General features: G+C 36.2%; 1 protein-coding gene across 1 annotated transcript; it reads left to right on the top strand.

The window, feature by feature from the left end:
• Positions 1–13740: 13740 nt before the first annotated feature.
• Positions 13741–14736, top strand: LOC144979161 (uncharacterized protein F54H12.2-like). The gene has a single exon (XM_078925766.1). The coding sequence runs from the start codon at positions 13741–13743 to the stop codon at positions 14734–14736; it is 996 nt and encodes a 331-aa protein (XP_078781892.1).
• The last annotated feature ends 2764 nt before the right edge of the window (positions 14737–17500 follow it).

The following is a 17500-nucleotide window of genomic DNA, read 5'->3' as shown; positions in this document are numbered from 1 at the left end:
ATGGATTAGAATGACCCAAATTTGACATAAAATTTCAAACCTGAGACTTTTGAAGTCTTTTGTTATCAAAATTGTTTAATGAGCATAATAAATAAAAAATAAATACAATATGAACATTTGTATCGCGCATTTCCACGGAATTACCATGCTCAATGCGCTCAGATCAGAGGTCTGACTCGCTCAAAATTAAATACGGTGCGCAAAGTTCGTATGTAGACTTCAGAGTTTTGATCCGCAGATCGTGAAACTCGAGACTTCAGAGGTTTGATCCACCGACCGGGAGACTCGAGACTTCAGAGGTTTGATCCTCCGACCATCAATTTACTGTCTTGAAGTGACAAATACTATAATATTATCGGATTTCTGGTAAATCTAATGTTAAAATCCCTTTTTGACATCAGCTTCATAGTCTTGAATCAATAGGGAATGCTATTAGCGGAAGAGTAGCGTCCCTTGTTTGGACGTCACCTTACAGAGAGAACATCAGTTTGGTTTGAAGTGTCTCAAGCCGCTGTCACCGGAAGCGAGGACGAGAGACGCATGCGCACAACCAACATGACGTTCTCTCTCTAATAACTTTTCCGCCGGTGACGTCACATACTATGGGTGACGTCCAATCAAGGGATGCTACTCTTCCGCTAATCTCATTCCCTATAGGTACACAAATACATATCTAGATATCTAATGTGCTTCTCCACGGATTATTTTTTGTCTATGCGCTTGACAATGCGTTATTTATTGTATTGTTAGGTTTAATGGAACAATTAATTCACTTCCATACAATTTAAGTCGATATTAGAGACACCATTTTTTCCATTTAACACTTTTAAAGAGAGAAATGGAAATAGAGAGAAACAAAAAAATAATAATAAGGGGGGGGGGGGGGGAGAGAGATGAGAGTTCACCAAGGGTATTTGTCTTCGCTCAATGTCACCCTTTCAGTCACTGGCCATGCTCATCGTCGCTTTACATACAGAATTTCAAGACACGGTGATAACTCGGCCATCGATCGACACCGCCTTAATTTGTAAACTATTTAACTTTCCCATGATCACCGTCGATCCTATCAAAAACTTTCTTCCGTCACGCTTCATTAATTCCTTTCATCTATTGCTTTCACTCATTATTGATGTTACCGATAAGCCGTTTCAAATTAATTCCTCTTTGTCGAATCCATTCAAAAATATAATTGCTTGGTGGCAAGAATGCAAAACTTTTCTTTTTTTTTTTACAATTTATTTATTTATTTATTTATTTATTTTTTGTCTTGTTTGTTTGTTTCTATATTATTTCTAACAATTGATCAACATAATGGTATAATATGATAATACATACATTATGAGGCATTGAAGATACAAAGGGAGGTAATACATGTATCGAATTCAACTAGTGAATATAATATATTTTCGTCCTTTCATTATCAATACCTCATCTTTGCAAGAACTCTCAAGTTTGAAAGTTTATTGCAAGATGAGAGTAATTTTAATCGATCGATATTTGAAGGAGGACGAGTTTTCTGGTCATAATTTTAAAATATTCACAGTATCTCTCTCACTCAATTCTTTCTGTGCTGTCGTGTGCTTGAGGCAACAGCAAGTGATCGCCTATGATCTCCGTCTTTCGCTGCATGAGTCGCAATCTGCAGGCTGAGACACCAGGCTTTTAGGTCTCTCTAGACAATTCTTCTGCGGGTTTTCTTATGTCTACGGCTATGTGGTCTTGTGGTATGACACTCGCTTTCGGATCGGAAGGTCCTGGGTTCGAGTTCGAGCCTCGCGCTCGGCGCATAGTTGAGTCCTTGGAAAAGGCTCTTTACTCACTTTCTCTCACCGTACTCAGGTGTAAAATGAGTACCTGGCCGTTAACAGCGTTGTCTTTGTCCGAAAAATTGTAATATCGCCTAACAGGCGGCACGTCCCGTCCTACATGTTAAATGTTGCTGTTGACCAGGGACCGCTTGTAAAGCGCTTTGAGCACATTTAGTGGATATTGCGCTATATAAAGCTCAATTATTTTAAAACATTTTCTTGAGGAGTCCAGTGTAACTGTGTTGTCGGGATGAATGGTGCTGGCATCCTACAGACATGACCATGCCACCTCCAAACGTTTGGTTCTGATGGTGACTGTAAAATTGTTCCCATCCCAATATTCTGTAAGAGATCCTCAATTTTCATTAAATTTGGCCAGCATATTCTTAGGATTCTTTGCAGACATTTGGTCAGGAACTCTTCTAATTTCTGTTCTGCTGTACTTGTTGTCTTCCAACATACTGAACCATAAGCAGTACGCTGAAGACGTTACTTTTAAATATGTTAGCTTTCGTTTTGACACTCATGCTGGTTGATTTCCAAATATTCCTCAGCATCCAGAAGGCTTGGCCCGTTTTGCTGATGCGTGTATTGTAGTAGTAGTATGTTCTATAGACACCCAACGACCATCACCAGCAGTTCCCGAAGTTATTGAAATCTCATCCGACAGTGATACAATTGTAATTTCAGACACAGATGAATAGAAAACAAAAGGAGTGAGCTGTCATATCTATAGTGAGTCGTATTTCCCTATTATATCGCTTTAATAATTATTAATGTACACAAGATGATCTAAGTCCAATGATGTTGTCTATAATTAATGAATTGTCTTTAACTTTTCTTGATTTTTTTTTTTGTTTTGTTTTGTTTTTTTGTTTTTTTTTGTTTGGTATTTTTGTTTGTTTGTCTTTGTTATGTATTTATTTATTATTTAAAAATAAACTTTTTTGTTTTTTTATTTCTCTGCTGTGAGATCAGTAGATCCAATTTCAAATGAAACTTTCTTTTTTTTTTTTAATTTATTTATTTATTTTTATTTTTTTTCAGAATTGAAGTAAACCACCAACTATACACACACACAAAGAAACAAGATAGAAACCAGCCTTGTTTGATTTCACTGAAACCAAAGACAACCCAAATGCTGAATGAACAACCTTTCAAGACTAAAGATACAAATCCCGTAGCGACGAACAGTGAGATATAATTTTTTTTGTTCCCCTTTATTTATTTATTTATTTATTTATTTATTTATTTATTTATTTATTTATTTATTTATTTATTTATTTATTTATTTTAATTATTAATCATGTACATCTGTGAAATATGTGGCATTAGTATTAAATTATTACATAATTTAATTCGTCATAAACAGAAGCATAACAAAGTTACTTTACATTCTTGTTCAAAATGTCAAAAGAACTTTTCTAGGAAAGATAATTTACAAAAGCACCAAAAAAATGTAAAATGTAGTTCACCCGAAGAAAAATTGAAAGAAAAGCAGGTTAAAAAACAGAAAAAAATACAGGAAAAAGAACAAAAGATACATTTTAAACAAGAAAAACAACAGCTAAAAAAACAAGAAAGAATTATAAAACAACAACAACGTAGAGAAAAACAAAAACAAAAACGACAAGAGAAACGCCAACAACGAAAACATGAACAAAAGCAAAAACAAAAACAACAGTCGTGTAGTTTATTGTCTACTAGTTATGTAGAACAAAACGAAGAAAATGAAACAGTGCTACAGTTACTTGAAGAACATCGAGAATCCATAAAGACACATTTTGTAGAAGGGATCTTTCAGTCTGTGTACACCATAGAATGGGGTTCGCCATATATAATTCAACAGCTTAAGGAGATTTTTAACAGACAAAGCGTAAGATTTAAAATAAATTTTAGCCATTCTTTTCTGTTACAAAACCAAGAAAATTCAGAATATCGTTTTTTCCATGCTTCTATTAATAATAACAGAGCATTAGAAATCCCCAGACTTATCAGTAATTGGAGGGACTTTGAGGAATTTATTGAAAGTTTTAGTAATAACGATCATTTGGAGTTTGCCCGTCAACATAGACCAGATAGTCGTTTCAGAGTTCAGTCTATTTTATCGACCACGTTCTATCTCAATAAGATGAAAGAGTTTCCTATTGGTTGTTGTAACGCTGCAATTCCCGTTTGTGTTAAAAATAATAAATACATATATACTCTACAATGCAATTATAACAGACCCAATGATTTTTACAACGATAATTTATGCTTCTTCAGATGCCTAGCTTTAGCTCGGGGAAACTCGATTAATGACTTAGACAAATTCACTCACTCTTTATTCAGCCTGTATACATCAACATTTCCAACAGCATTTCCAGGTGTTACCATAGGAGAACTAGGCAAAATAGAGACGCTATTTGAAATCAATGTCATTGTTTATAAATATGACTTGGATCATACTCCTGGACGATACGTCGTTTTTAGGAGAAGTGCGAATACTTATTCTAATACGATGTATGTTTTACTTGTCAATGATCATTTTTGTTATATCAGAGACCTCGATAAGGCTATTAAGATATTCGGTTGTTGTCATTGTAGCAAACTTTGGACAAATCATTCGACTTTGTTACGTCACGAGAAAATATGTAAGGGAAATGCAACTCAATCTAGGTACCCGGGTGGGATTTTTCAACTTCTTCCTACCGATTTGGAGAAATTATCAGAAGCTGGAATTTGTATTGATCCTGATTACGTGTATCCGTTTAGGTGCACCTTTGATATCGAGTCTTATTTTGATAAGAATAACTTACCCAAACCGAAAGCTCAAACGAGTCGAACGATGTATCATGCTAGACACTTACCTATGTCTATAGCAATCGCTTCAAATGTTCCGAGTTACGAAAAACCCGTATGTTACATATCTGAAGGGGATCCTCAAAAATTAGTCAACCGTATGGTGTCTTACTTGGAAGAAATCAGTGTTTTTGCCTTTGCTCTTCTCAGTGAAACGACATTCAAATCTGCGTATGAACAAATTGGTGATAATCATAAATTGAAAGCTGTTTTAGATCGCTATCTTCATCAAATGATTGTAATTGGTTTCAATTCTAAAATGTATGATTTAAATGTTCTAAAAACTTACCTCGTAAAGAGATTAATGAATACAGAAAATTTCAAAGTAGTAAAAAAGAACAACAATTTTCTTTGTGTATCAAATAATAAGTTAAAATTTTTAGATGTTTGTAATTATCTTGCACCCGGATTTAGTTACTCAAATTTTCTTCAAGCCTATAATGTAACCGAACAGAAGTCTTTTTTTCCTTACGAATACTTTGACCGTCTAGATAGATTACAGGAAACGTCTCTCCCGCCTATATCAGCATTTTTCAGTTCATTAAAAAATTGCACCATTTCTCAAGAAGACTATGCGTACTGTGAGAAAGTGTGGGAAGAGGAAGGGATGAGATCAATGAAAGACTTTTTAATATTCTACAATATTCGTGACGTAGGACCAATGTTAACCGCAATTGATCGCATGACGCAATTCTATCAAGATTTAGGTTTAGACATTTTCAAAAATGCGATATCGATCCCAGGGGTCACACTCCGGTACTTATTTAAAACCATTCCTAGAAATGTATTTTTTTTCATTATTCAATGAAAAGCATAAACATCTTCATCAGCTTTTAAAATCTAACATCGTTGGTGGACCGTCAATTATTTTTACACGTTATATAGAAAAGAACAGGACACGTATCAGGGGAGATAAACCTGTACAATCGTTGAAAGGCTATGATGCTAATAGTTTGTATTTATACTGTCTTCAACAAGACATGCCTAGCGGTCTGTTTATCCGACGACAGAAAAGTAACGCGTTTAAACCTGAGAAAATAGACAAGTTTGGACAGGCAGCGTTTGAATGGCTTGAATGGATGAGTTATATAAAGGGTGTTCCTATTCGTCATAAATTTAATGGAAGAGAAAAAGATCTAGGTCACGAAAAACAGGTTAAGGTCGACGGGTTTATTGAAACTGAACGAATTGCTCTCGAATTTCAAGGCTGTTATTTTCATGGCCATGATTGCATCAAAGATAAGACCACATTCTTTGGTGAAACATTTGAACAAAGAAAACAAAAAACATCTGAAAAAAATGCTTATATCAGAAACGTTTTGGGAATTACCCTAATAGAAATTTATGAATGTGAATGGAAAAAAATGAAAAGAGACCCTAGGATATCTTGTTTTTTACAGAAACTACGCCCGCTTCATAATAACTGTTTTAAAATAGGTACCCGTATCACCAAGGAATCGATAATTTCGGCAGTTGTCAAAAACCAACTTTTCGGTTTCGTTCAGTGTACTATTAGTGTACCTTCAGACCTTTACGCTTATTACGCGGAAATGCCACCAATCTTTAAAAACACCCTGGTCTCGAGAGAAGCAGATATAGGTGAAACCATGCTTCAATACGCCGTGAATAACAATCTGTTAAAGCAACCTCGCCGCACTCTGATTAGCAGTTACCATGCTGATGGAATATTACTGACCACGCCATTACTCAAATGGTATCTCAATCACGGTCTTATTGTAGAAGATATTCAAGAAGTAATTGAATATACACCAAATGCTTGTTTTTCAAATTTTGTGCAAAAGGTTTCAGACGCTAGACGCGAAGGTGATCGTAATCCTAAAAATAGCATCTTAGCCGAAACTATGAAATTAATGGGTAACTCAGCATATGGTAAGACACTCGAGGCGCTAGATAAACATACGAAAATTACATATGCCGATGATAAAAACGTTGTCTCAAAAAGCATCAATAGCCCTTATTTCAGAAAAATGACCCCGCTGACATCGACTTTACACGAAATAGAGTCAGCAAAACGTACCGTGCTATGGACGCTACCCATTCAAATCGGATCGTTTGTCTATTCCTATGCAAAACTTAGGATGCTACAGTTTCAATACGATTTCATAGACAGATTTATTCCAAGGGCCGATTACCAACTTTTTGAGATGGACACAGACAGTCTATACGTTGCATTTTCCGACTGCGATATTCAAGACCTCTTGAAACCGCACTTAGTTGAAGAATTTTACAAACACTACCATACTTGGTTTCCGAGTGTAGCTTGTGCTAAACATGTTCGAGAATTTGTTGAAAAACAAAACAACTTTTCACCATATCCTTGTTGTTGTGCACAGCAAAAATATGACAGACGAACCCCGGGTCTATTCAAGTTAGAATATGAAGGAGACGGAGGAGTAGCACTCTGTTCAAAAACGTATATTTGTTTTGGAAAAGGGAAGTCTAAGACGAGCTGTAAGGGATTATCAAAGAGGTTGAACGATCTTACAAAAGAAAAGTATCTTAAGGTGCTACAAACGCGAAAGAGTGGATGTAACGAAATGCTTCCGTGTAGGCGTCAGTTTACGACAGGATGTACGTCGTCGTAGTATTAGTTGTTGTTGTTATTGTAATCCCTCCGGAACAACCCTTCTTTTGTTGATACAGGTCGTATCAGATCATGCACCTATGGCCCGGAAGTTTGAATTAAACTACGTAGTGTGGGTGTTATTGTGAGAAAGGCATCAATCTTGTTTTCTCCGTAAACTTATAAGCAAAGTAGGATCCCTGTATTCTACGGGAGTGACTTTGTTATGGTATGGCTTGATTGATATCTCGTAACTATGGGGCTGACGAATTTATTTATCCTTGATATGAGGATGTCCGGTATCAGGATGGGTTGTTGTTGTCCATGATTATGGAATCTGGGGGAGTTTTAAGGAATTTCAGATGTTTACGGATATGACTAACATCCGTTTGTGTGGGTAGAATTTTGCTTCGTTTGCTTGATTTTTGCCTATAAATGCCAGAGTTTTGAGCAGTTTCTTCAGACCACTCAGCGGAGTCTTTTAGGCTCATTGTCTCAAAAGAGACCAGACAGCGGAGTCTTTTAGGCTCATAGTCTCTAAGCGATAACCACAGCGGAGTCTTTTAGGCTCATTTGTTTAACTCTTGTGTAGAGTTGGATTAAAGTCTTGTGTAGACTTTGTAGTGCTCAAAGTTCGAGCTGAAACACGTTTTGTGTTAACTCTTGTGTAGAGTGTGATTTAAGTCTTGTGTAGACTTTGTGGTGCTCAAAGTTTGAGCTGAATCAAGTTGTGTTATAACTCTTGTATAGAGTTTGATTAAAGTCTTGTGTAGACTTAATTTGTGATTTCAATAATCTGTTCGGCTCTGGTGAGATTTTGAATAATATGTTGTGATTACAATTATGATTGTGTTTTGATATCAATATCATAATATCACTTTAAATTTTGATTCTCAATTAATTAATCAGATAATGAAATTAATTGTGTAATATATTCTTGTTGTAAAGAAAATAAGCTTTTCTTGCTATAAAGCATTATTATTTCATATATACAAAGTAAAGCAATATTAATCAACATTAATAAATTGATTTGTTAAAGTAAAATAATATTTACTCATTTAAAGTAAACATATTGAGTGAGTTCGAATATAGATAGAGTTATATTCGTATGATTATCATATTATAACAAAATCATTTTCTTTTTTTAAAGTGAATGAGCCGTTGGAGGCTGGGCTTTAACAAGCCAACTTTAGGCTATACACTCATAGCTTGACCCTAATAGAAACTGAACATTTGCCTGTTTTATAAGTTACCTGTGAAGAACCATTTGCTTATTTTAATATCAGAACATTGAGAAACAATTGATCTGTTTATGAATACTGTGAAATCAGAACAATTTCAAGAAGAGACAAATTAACAATATTAGAACAACCTTACAGTTTTTGTTGAATATCAAGGACACTCTTTTGGCTTTCTTCTACACGTCTGGATTGTGTTTAGTTAGTTAGTTAATTATTAGTTGCCTGTATGACTGTGATGGTTGCAACCTATCTGTGAGATTGTCTGATGTGGTAGCGGTTTGGTAAAGTATTGATAATTAATTGATTTAATTATATATTTTCATATCGCTTTCATATCATATTCATCATCACACCATCTCCATCAATTTGTCATCCATCCATTTGATTTCATACTTATTACATCTATCATTTCATCTTCATATCTCATAATATCTTTGTTATATTGTAATAAAATATATCTTCATTTAGCTTCAAAACCTTTATCAACGTATTGTGTTTGGTTATTGATCGGTGTCGTAGCTTGAATATAGCACACATAAACAAGGTTGCAAACTGCGCTACATAAGCATACGGTTTACGTGCGCACTTTGTGACAGTGGAGTAGGGGAGAATAAAGGATTTCGAGTGCTAGATTCAAACGTTTATACATACACACAGCAGAGAGCCAGCCTGTCTTACTTTTATATAAAGAGAAAAGTCAGTTCCGACGGAATCAGTACAGAACCTCTATTGGTATAACAATCATGGATCCGCGCTTCAAACACCCGTTTACATGTCTGATAGCCGGTCCTTCTGGAAGCGGTAAAACTGTATGGGTCACAAAATTTATTGAGCATTTAAATCAGATGATGAGCCCGCAACCTGAAGAAATTATATGGTGTTATGGAGAGTGGCAGAGAACTTTTGAAGCGTTACAAGGGATAACTTTTATAGAAGGGATACCAAAATCTTCCTTTTGGGATGGAACCAAACACCGTCTTGTGATACTCGATGACTTAATGGCCGAAACTGATGACAGCGTAACTAAATTATTTACAAAAAAATCGCATCACAATAACATTTCAGTGTTTTATCTTGTACAAAATCTTTTCTCAAAAAATAAAGAACATCGCACTATCAGCTTGAATGCTCATTATCTCGTTATTTTTAAAAATCCACGTGATCGTTCGCAGATCGTTCAGCTGGCAAAACAACTGTATCCCGGAAAGACAAATTTTTTACTAGACGCATTTAAGGACGCAACAGACGTACCTCACGGTTATTTGGTGATCGATCTTCGACAGGATACACCTGACCATCTTCGTGTAAGAACAGACGTTTTTTCTCCTGAAAAACAAGTTGTTTATATCCAAAAGTAATGTCTGCGCGTGTAAAACGTAACGTTTCAATGTTGAAACTTCTTGGAGAGGCTAAACCCAGAGTAGCAAAAGCAGTTTTAAATGGAGCGTCACCGGATCTAATCAATACGTTATGCGAATGTGCACTGAATATATTACGCGGTAATCTTCCGCTCAGTCCAGTACAAAAGAAGCGTTTGATCAGACACAAGAGAAGTTTAAGACTTTTATCAAAAAAAGGCTCTTCACCATCTCGACAAAAGAAGCTTTTACAAAAAGGTGGTCTATTAGGTGCCCTTCTTCAACCTGTCTTGGCTACTTTAGGTGGAATACTAGCGGGTGGTTTATGAGATGGAGCATGCCAAGAAAATGGTATTGGTGGACCAGCGTCTCTTGGACTCAATCCACACCCGAAGAGAATCACCGATAACCGAACCGTCCACAGAAAAGCTTTGGGATCTTGATCAGCAGATGAAAGATATTCTAACGCGAAAAGATATGAACTCAATCGAAAAAGCAGAGTTGTATCAACAAGTGCTGTGGAAATTCTTAAAGCGGAAAGATGAACGATCACATCAGATGGTAACTAAGACCAATCCTCAATCAATAAGAACACCTGACCCAACAGAACACGACACTTTAACAAAAGATATTATTGAGAGCGTACCTATTTCGTTGAGAAAGAAAGCGGAGAGATTATTGGATTATCTCAAAAGACACACAGAGCTTGAATGGAACCCGAGAGGGGAGATTAAATATCGCGGTAATATCATCCCAAATTCAAACGTTCTTGATCTAGTCAATGACGCACTCCGCAAAAGAAAGTCTGTCAACCCTGAAGGATGGGAATATTTTGCTCGTGCTCTGCAGGAATCCAACGTCCCACGTGATCTCATCGGTCATGCTGACAGGTGGGCGTATATTAGACAACGTCCGTCGAGGAATTTAGAAACGGTTAAACCGGAGAGAACATCTGCCTGGGTCTCATTCAAATGAAAGGAGATAAAACACTACGCGCTCGCTATTACAATCCTAATCAACCGGGATCTTATGGCGGTATTAAACCGTTAAAGACTGCTACGAAACTTAAAAAAACTGTCGTCAGCTCTTGGCTTTCTCATCAAGACGCATACACACTTCATAAACCCGTTCGTTACAAATTTCCGCGTCGACGGATTATTGTAGGTGGAATAGACCATCAATGGCAGGCTGATCTCATTGATGTTCAACAATTGAAATCGTACAATGACGGGTACAGATACATTTTGACGTGTATCGATGTCTTCAGCAAGTTTGCGTGGGCTGTTCCTATAAAAGACAAAACGGGAGAAACGTTAAAAGATGCTTTCAGGACTATTTTAGAGTCTGGTCGAAAAACAATCCGGCTCCAAACCGACAAAGGCCTCGAATTTGTCAATAAAAGCTTTCAGCAATTTCTGAAGCGGAATGGGATTGATTTCTTTACTACTGAGAACGAGGATATTAAAGCTGCGGTAGTTGAACGATTCAATAGGACTCTCAAAGAAAAACTGTGGCGTGTGTTTACTCGTCAGAACTCTCCTCGATTCAAAGACGTATTACCCAAAGTAGTGAAAAGTTATAATCATTCTTATCATAGGAGTATCAAGTTACGCCCTGTTGACGTAACAGAGAAAAATCAAGGGGACGTATGGAACACATTGTATTTGGATGATCGACCTAAAAAGAAAACTAGTGCAAAACTTTTGATCGACGATCGTGTGAGAATAAGTAAAAGTAGGCGACTGTTTAAAAAGGGCTACCTACCCTCTTGGACCGAAGAGTTATTTACAGTGACAAAATCCATTTCAACAACACCTAGAACCTACCAAATTACAGACGATCAGAACGAATGCGTGCGCGGAAGCTTCTATAAACAAGAACTGCAAAAAGTTGGTGCAAAAGAAATCTACAGAATTGAGACCGTCTTGGATAAGCGTAAAAGCGGACAAGAACTTTTGGTGAAGTGGGTCGGTTACGATTCATCATTTAACTCTTGGATACCAAAGTCTTATCTTCGTGTTTACAATTAATTATCATCCTTGTTGTTGTTTTTTTTTTGTTTTTTGTTGTTTTTTTTTTGTTTTTTTATTTTATTTTGTTTTTTTATTATTTTTTTTTTAATTTTCAAATGGAAGGATCCGAAAGTGAAAGTAATAATTCCAACAGAAATTCATCTTATTGGTCTATGTTTGGGAAACGAGTCCCTAGAGAGGAGATCGTGTTCTTGTGTCAGATGATGATTGTGTCGATTGTTGTGTCTGTATCATTATATAACTTGACGCGTGACGGAGAAACAGACAGACTATGGGTAGCACTTCTAAGTAGTTGTCTCGGTTACGTTCTTCCAAATCCAACACTGAATAAACGAGTTTAATCATGTCTTATTTAGTCTTACCTTCTAATAGCAGCATGAGCTATTTTCCGAATAATTCTCCAGGGCATTATTTTACAAAACTACCCAGAGTGTTGGATTTATCGACAGAATACGAAGTCGGTTTATCAGAAATATTATTCAGTAACACGTATAACAACATCCTTGAGAATGAAGCATTTTTCGAGTTTAGAGTTACTAACGACAGCGAACAAGATACCGTACTCATCCCATCGGGTTTATACGAGTCACCGGATGAACTGGTTAAAACGATGATGACTCATATAAGAAGGAAAATAAAAAAGAAGCACGAGGGTTTCATCAAATTTTATTACGACCGTGCAACTCGCAGAGTAATGATAAGGCTATATAAGGAAGGAACTTTTTTGCACTTGAGTTCGACATTGAGCAATCTCTTGAATATTCCAAATCATTATTTATACGGTCCAACGTCTGTGTCGAGTGAAAGGCCATTACATCTAAACGTCGGATTCGAAGCAGTATACGTATATTGCAACCTCGTTCAACCTAGAATAGTTGGGGATAGCGTCGTACCTCTTTTGAGATGCGTACCGAGCGGAAATAGAAGCAAAGACATAGTTCATCATATTTTTGAGAAACCTAACTATGTTCCTCTCAGACTATTTAATTTTGACACGGTTGAAATCCTTTTAACCAACGACAAAGGCGAACCTTTGACATTTGCTTCCGGGAAGTCTATCGTGATACTTCATTTTCGAAAGAAGAGATTCGATTCGTAAAAAGTCGTCATGACAAAAGGGATCGTGTTCAAATCCAATCAAAAAGGTTACGATGATTATTACTGTACTCAAGCAGGACGTGGTCTACCCGTGTTTGTTGGTGGAAGACATCAAAGAGGTCGCGGGCTTGGGAGTATCTTTGGTGGTATTGCGAGATCTCTGTTTCCCATCTTGAAATCGGGCGCTAAAACATTATTAAAAGAAGGTGCAAAAACCGGTGCCCAAATAGCATCTGACGTCATTTCCGGTCAAAATGTTAAAACAGCTTTAAAACGACGCGCGGGGGAGAGTGGGAAAAGATTACTCAACAGAGCCGTGGGTGGTTTGACTTCAACTTCATCGCCGCCGCCGCCGCCGCCACCCGGACGTGTGACTCGGCGTATAAAACGACGACGACCTACTCAGACACGACAAAAGACCAGGAAGAGACGTAGGAAGAACGTAGCTCAAGACATTTTTGGTTGATTATCATGGCTTTGTTACATCCCTATTCCGCAGAGAGTGTACACAGTGGACTCGATCTGTTCTCATTACCCGTCACCCAGACTGCTGTTTAGGATGGTTTGTTTGTGGAATACCATCCGATCTCTACTTTGTCGAGTGGAGGTCCGATCGAATTTTCGATCAGCGGGGGGACGTCAGACTACTTGGATTTGCATAACACATTTATGCACGTACGCGTTAAAGTAATAAAGGCGGATGGAACTAATTTAGACGCCGATAGCAATGTTGCCCCTGTTAACACCTGGTTTCATGCCTTGTTTTCACAAGTGGATATGACTTTGAACGATGTTCTGGTGACGTCAAGTGAGAACGTTTATCCTTTTAGAAGTTTTGTAGAAACAATGTTGAATTATGATCAAGGTGCGAAAAGGAGTCACCTGACAATGGAATTTTTTCACGAGGACACCCCGGGTAAACTAGAAATAACGGATAGTACAAATGCTGGCTTCGATGCACGGAAAGAGCTGGTGAAAGAGAGTAAAGAAGTGGATATGATGGGAAAACTACATTTAGATTTCATGCATCAAGAACGGTATCTAATTAATGGAGTTGATGTAAAGTTGAGGCTTATCCCGTCTAAAGATGCTTTCCATCTCATGACCGATGCTGAGGGGTTTAAGAGTGTAATTACACACGCCTCGTTGTATGTTAGGAAGATTAAATTAAACCCAGCCGTGGCCCTGTCACACGAGAAAGCACTTCACATCGGCAATTGTAAATACCCCATGAAGCGCGTTGTCCATAAAACCTTTTCTATTCCAAAAGGAAATTTAAGTGCCGTGCAAGATAATTTGTTTTTATCGCAAACCCCGACTAAGATCGTACTGGGTCTAATCGAAAGCACTAGCTTTAATGGAAACTACAAAAAGAATCCTTTTAATTTCCAGCACTTTGATCTGTCCTATCTAGCCCTGTACTTGAACGGAAAACAGATACCGTCCAAAGCACTAACTCCGAATTTCAGTAGTAAACAATATGTCAGAGCTTATCACAGTCTTATGCTAGCAGCTGGACTGGTTAACAACGATGCCGGAAATGGAATAGATTATAATGCTTACTCTCAGGGTTGTAGTCTTTTTGGTTTTGATCTGTCACCATCGCTATTAGACGGAAACCAGTTTGAACTGGTAAAAAGCGAGTCGCTTAGACTAGAACTTAAATTCTCGACCCCACTAGCTGATCCGATTATTGTGTTCTGTTACAGCGAATTAGATAGTGTAATAGAAATTGATCGCACTCGTCAGGTGATCACTGACTTTTCATCATGAACAACGTAGAAATCGAAACGATGTTAAACGGACACGTTAGGGCGAGACGAATTTTTCGAGGTGTTTATCCTAAAGATAGACTTCCGAACAACCCGAATTCTCGTCAACCAGCTGCGTACATTATTAACACAGAGTCGAGTTCCGGTCCCGGAAAACATTGGGTATCTGTGTATTTTAACGGGATGGGAAAGGCAGAATATATGGATAGTTTTGGGTTCCCGCCTTCTGCGTATCCGACAATTCAAAGATTTGTGGAAAACAATAGTCGAAGCTGTAAACACAACCCGCGTATTATTCAGGGTATAACCAGTTCCACATGTGGTTTGTACGTTATATATTTCGTGTTGAAGAAAAGTAAAGGTGAAAGTTTGTCAAAACTTTTATCTATTTTTAATCCCTATCATTTTCGTATGAACGATTTAAAAGTGGCAAGAGCTGTTACTCATTTATCCCGAGGCACCTTGGTTGGGTAATCTTAATTGGAATGTTTGTTGTTTAAAATAAAAAAAATAAAAAATGATTCCTTATGATAAAATTTATTTCGTGTACACGAAACAAGACATAATTCTATTTACTTTATACCTTAATAAATGATTTTTAAAATGAAGAAAATGATGATGATGATGATGATGATAATGATGATGATTATGATGATTACAATACAATTGATAAGCATTAACCGTTTGCTTTTGATTGCTTGATCGCTTATAAAATTAAGACTTGCTTTAAATTGTTTAATTACAAATATTTTGTTGTTGATGATGATTATGATGAGGATAAAAATGATGTTTATGATATATATGTAACATTGCTACCCATTAATCATTTATAAAAAAAATGTTTAATGATTGAGTGTGTGAATGATCATTTTATAAGATGTGTATGGTGTATGAAAGTGTTGTTTTTTTTGTTTTTTGTTGTTTTTTTTTTTGTTTTTTTTCTTTCGTTTGTTTCTATGATCTTTTGTTTTATCATATTTTTATAATTCTATCATTATTATTATTATAATTATATTATTATTATTATTATTATTATTATATTATTATTATTATTATTATTATTATTATTATTATTATTATTATTATTATTATTATTATTATTATATTATAATTACATTTTTATTTAGATCGTAATCTTATTTGGTCAAGTTTTGTTGTTTTTTGCTTTTTCTTTTTTATTAATATTTATAGAAAATTATAATGATGATTTAAAAGCTTGATATGTGAATGTGTGAATGACCTTAGATCATTATTGTATAAGGTGTAACTGGTGTGTGAAAGTACATTGCTTTCGATGTTGTGAAAAAATAAAACAAAATGAATTTTATTCACCAACACATGGTTTTAAGTCGGGTTTTTTTTCTGTGTCTGTTATGGTTTTTTTTTTTTTTTTTTTTTTTTTTTTTTTGTAAAAGAAGATTTTAATTTTATTATATGGGGAACTACTTTTGTTTCAGTTTCGAAATGTTCACGTTAAATTTCAAAGAAAAATTTGCATAAAAAAAAGAATCCTTCGAAACTGTAACAAATTGTTGGGTAATATAATTATCAAAGAGTAAAAAATACAAGATGAAAAGATATAGCTTCTTTTATTCAAAACATAAAAAATGATTCGAATCATCAATATGATCATTAACTCAAAAGATAATTGAGTTGTTCGATTACACACCAAATCACAAAGTAAAACATCATGGGGAAAAGTACTCGATTCGTCCAACGATTGACGGGCGAAATCTCCTGTATCATAGAGGGCCACCCACCGTTGGTCTTAATCCAGCTGCTGAGTTTTTTGTCCACATATGAACCCACAAATAAAGCAAAGTTTTCTCTATCCGGGTGAATACGGAGTACACGCTTAATGTAACATAAAAAAACAATGATTCTACCCCAGCTGATCTGAGAGAATAATTCGTCTGCGACGATATACAATTGTTCTCTGGTTTCTATCAACGGACAGGTCGATAAATGTTCGTGAATATACTTATCATATCCTGCAATTGCTTTCTGATAACGATCATCTATCTGTTGATCGAGAAGCAAATCTTTCACAAAAAGTTCCATTTCAGTATCAGTCAAGACAAAAGTACACGAAGTAAAACACACATGAGACGCATTATCCAATACCTTTCTGGTATAATCTGACGAGGCATCGCTAACCAACCACCATGTGATTCGAGCCAATGATTAAGTTTTTCCTCAAGATGAAGACTAACGATCTGAGAAAAATTTTCCCTGTCTGGATGACGTAAAGCTACTCTTCTAGCATAAGCAATTAGAATCACTATCCTATACCAGTTGATATGCTGCTGAAATAATGTATCAATCATCGAGCAAAAACCCAATGGGTTATCCAATACTGGTTGTTGAAAGAGTGATTGATGACAAAGATGAAAACATTGATCTATCACGGTTTTAACACAATGGAACATTTCATCTGGTTCTACATTGAGAATTAATGCTTTCACAAGACCACTCATTTTGCGACGACACTGTCCAGACAAAAATATATTTCAAAGAACCAATCAAACGGACGAAACTATGACAATATGATATCCAATCAAGATCGGAGAATTTGAAAGAACCAATCAAATGATTTAGACTACCGGCTGCTCTGAATGACCTTGACCTATTTTTTGTGTGCGGCGCTGCTCTGCGGCTGACGCCTGAGCTATTTGCCCTTTGACCTTTGAGGGAATCAATGGACTTTTAATTGATTAAATTAATAAGTCATTAGACTCAGGAGTAAGAAACCAATTTAAAAGAAC

Source organism: Berghia stephanieae, chromosome 9 (genome assembly GCF_034508935.2).
Source record: "Berghia stephanieae isolate SIO BIC M18660-M18661 chromosome 9, UCSD_Bste_1.3, whole genome shotgun sequence".
Lineage (NCBI taxonomy): Eukaryota > Metazoa > Mollusca > Gastropoda > Nudibranchia > Aeolidiidae > Berghia > Berghia stephanieae.
This window is presented reverse-complemented; position numbering and strand designations above follow the sequence as displayed.